At 59.0% G+C, this 3,552-nt stretch overlaps 1 protein-coding gene across 1 annotated transcript in view; it reads left to right on the top strand.

Moving 5' to 3' along the window:
* The window catches only part of VOLCADRAFT_95425 (uncharacterized protein), a gene marked incomplete at both ends in the record, with an annotated part of 18,545 nt that overhangs the window by 10,614 nt on the left and 4,379 nt on the right, over positions 1–3,552 (top strand). The window contains 3 exons of the mRNA XM_002954601.1: positions 412–507; positions 1,298–1,370; positions 1,796–3,493. Coding sequence (XP_002954647.1) covers positions 412–507; positions 1,298–1,370; positions 1,796–3,493 — 1,867 coding nt within the window. The remainder of the gene's footprint in view (positions 1–411; positions 508–1,297; positions 1,371–1,795; positions 3,494–3,552) is intronic.

The raw sequence follows: 3,552 nt of genomic DNA, 5'->3' as shown, positions 1-3,552 counted from the left end.
GTCTGCCTGTCTGCCTGTCTGCCTGTCTGCCTGTCTGCCTGTCTGCCTGTCTGCCTGTCTGCCTGTCTGCCTGTCTGCCTGTCTGCCTGTCTGCCTGTCTGCCTGTCTGCCTGTCTGCCTGTCTGCCTGTCTGCCTGTCTGCCTGTCTGCCTGTCTGCCTGTCTGCCTGTCTGCCTGTCTGCCTGTCTGCCTGTCTGCCTGTCTGCCTGGCTGTCTGGCTGTCTGTCTGTCTGCCTGTCTGTCTGCCTGTCTGTCTGCCTGCCTGTCTCTCTGTCTGTCTGCATGTCTGCTTATCTGCAGTAGCCATGATCATGCATGATGAAAAATTTGTGTATGTATGTGGAGAACCACCTCTGCTAACTGCATATGGGCATCCAGGCGTCCCTTCACCCTCCTCTTTCTCTTCCACAGCACCACCCTCTGGGAGCTGCTCTCTGAGGATGTGATGGGCCGCGCTGTGGAGGTGCACCACGATCTCATTCGAACTTCTCTGGCTAAGTGCTCGGGGTACGAGAGCTCCACAGAGGCAAGTGACAACAGCAGCAGTGGCGGTTGTGGCAGCTGTGCTGGTTGTGCGGTAACTGATGTTTTTGAGGAATCCTAGCTGGAATCAGGGTTAGCCTTTTAGGCCACGACGTTTGTGTAACTATATTTAACGGGCCTATGACTACATTATCCAACGTACCTTAACTATATAATGTAAGCTTGTCACGACACTTTAGGGTCAGTCTGCCGTACGCCGTGTTTTGTCGATGCTTAGGGTTTTAGTCGTATGACGCGACAAGCTACCAGGTATTAGATCTGTGCGAAGGGCTACGGGATTGAGGCCATAAGCAGCCGACAACGTCATGTAGCTAAGTAACATTGTGACGGTCGTAGTGGTTGTGGTGGTGGTTGTGGTGATGTTGGCGGCTGTGGTGGTGGTTGTGGTTGCGTGATGGTGGGCTGGGTTATTGGGTTCGGCAGGTGGGATGGGGGAGGTCCGACGATCGCGCGGATCGCATACTGGCAGAATGCGTGGTTAGGCGAGAGGGGTAGGTGGGTTTGGGAGGTACAAGGGCACTGAGGCGGGGGGCAGTGTGTGGGCCGTTGAGTTGTGAGGGCGGAAAGTGCAGAGGGCGAACATGGACTTCTCCTCAGCTCGCTTCCGCTTCGAAAAGACCTTCCGACCCTGCAAATCCGGTGAAGACACACCCTACTTCCCTACAACTTCACCTGCCATTACTCCATATTGTATCGTATCGTGTCGTATCGTACCCTACCCTACTCTACCCTATTCTGCACACGTGCGGCCCAGACAGGGTGACTCGTTCATTTGTGCTTTCCACTCGGCATCGGACGCTGTTCGGTGTGCGACTCAAATTCAGCTGGTAAGCGAATCTTGGTCCTCGAGTTGGCGGGGGTGGCGTGCAGGGAGGGTGACATGGGGGCCGCTCGTGGCGGATGCTAGAAAGGACCCGGGGGGCCAAGGCCAACCCAGGGTCGTCATCACCCTCCGGGCCGCTTGTATCGGTCTCATACCTCCGTGGCTATTTGTCGTACTCCCCTTATAAAACCCTCTAAACCGCTTCATGGCGCTCTCCTCCTCCTTTTCCTCCTCCTTTCCCTCCTCCTTTCCCTCCTCCATTTCATCATCATCATCATCATCATATAATAATAATAATAATAATAATAATAATAATAATAATAATAATAATAATAATAATAATAATAATAATAATAATTGTAATAATAATAATAATAATAATAATAATAATAATAATGATAATAATAATAACTCGCTCAATCCTCACAGGCGTTGCTGTCGGCGCCCTGGCCTCCGGAGCTACTGTCCTGCGGCGCTCTGGCGGCAGTGGCGGAGGTCGCCGTTAGCCCCGGGTTGCGATGTGGTGAGGTGGCGGCCATGTTGTCGGCGGACAGCCGCGCCGGCGGCGGCGGAGCTGGCGGTGGCGGCCTCTGCTCGCGTCTCTCCAATCCCTCCGCCGGGTTACATTTCCCGCCACTGCATCTCCTGCAGAACCAGAAGCACGCCGGGAGATACAGCAATATGCAGAAGCAGCAGGAGACGCAGCAACAGCAGCAACAGGAACACCGAATGCGGCTGGGGAAGTATCCGTTTGGGCTCCGACGGCCGCCCGGGCAAACTGCCGCTGCAGGGCTCTTGGGCGACGGTACGTCAATTTACGCTCAGACGCCGCTGACGCCGCCGCCAGCAGTGGCGGCTTCGGCGGTTGCGGGCGCGTCCGGGATGTCGACGCAAACGGCGACCAGTGGCTGCGGCGGCGCAGCTGCCGGCGACGTCACGGCCGCTTCCGTGCTAATTTCTCAAGACGTGTCGCCAGTTCCCAGCGGTCCCCTCTTAGGGCTTACGTTAAAAGCGGACGACGAACTCCATCCCGAGGGTATGCCTGCGCGGCATTTGGTCAACGCTGGCGGCAGTGGCGGCGGTGGCGGCAGCGCATACGGCTGTGCCGGCCCTGGCCGCTGGGTTCGCTGCTGCTGCTACTACCAGTGTGGCAACGGCCACGCTGCCTCTGCCGCCCATGGCAGTGGCAGCGGCGTCGGCGGCGCCGGCGGCCATGTATCTGCTGGCGCCGGCCCCGCGCCGCCAGCCCCTCGGCTGCCGCCGGCGCCGAAACGCCCGAGGGCCAACCTGGCGTCATCAATCCTGCGCAGCTTCAGCAGCGGGCTGACAACCCACCATCCAGACATTGCGGCGCTATCGCCACCGGCATCAGCGCTGGCGCCATCACCCTACAGCGGCTATAGTGGCGGCGGCGACGGCCAGCGCTCTACCTTTGTCGCTGACTGCGAAGCAATGTCTGCTAGGCCTAGCGGCCAGCTGTCGACGCTGCTGCCATCTTCAACCGCCATTTTTGATCCGCAGAGCCTAGATGGCAACGTCGTCTGCTCAGTTCTGGATTTACTTAAGCAAGCCTGGCTTGGCGGCACCTCCACGCGCCTGCACGGGCATCATCCGCCGCCATCTCCAGGCCCTGTCCTTACCGCCAACCCAATACAACCCTCAAGCCATAACATGAGCGCGAGAATCAGCGCGAGTGGCAGTGGCGCAAGTGGAGGAGCATTGGCGGCGGGAACCTCCGCCGCCGCCACCGCCGTTGCCGACTCGCCAACGTGCGCCGCGGCGTCTTCAGCTTCAGCTTCCCAGAGCCACACCATGACCGTCTCACAACTTGCACTACCAGCACCGCCGCTGCCAAATCAGCTACAGCTACAGCTACAGCTGCAACTAAAGCCGCAGGAGTCGCCTCATCCGCCGCCGTCAGGGAGCGCGTCGCCGGCGCCGTCCGTGCTTCGAGCGCTCATAGAGCGAAGGACGCGTGATGGCGGCGGCAGCTGCTGCGAGGACGCCGTACCCGGCGGTGGCAACGGCGGCCGCATCACGCTGTACCGCGGCCTCCGTGTACGGATCGGTATGGCTAGCGGGTTGCACAGCGGTACGGATCTGTCGTACGTCCCCGGTGAGGCCCGAGTGCACTACAGCGGTCCATGCATGCAGTTGGCGAGGGCTATTGTTTCGGCTGCAGCCGG

This window comes from Volvox carteri (genome assembly GCF_000143455.1).
Source record: "Volvox carteri f. nagariensis unplaced genomic scaffold VOLCAscaffold_44, whole genome shotgun sequence".
NCBI lineage: Eukaryota > Viridiplantae > Chlorophyta > Chlorophyceae > Chlamydomonadales > Volvocaceae > Volvox > Volvox carteri.
This window is presented reverse-complemented; position numbering and strand designations above follow the sequence as displayed.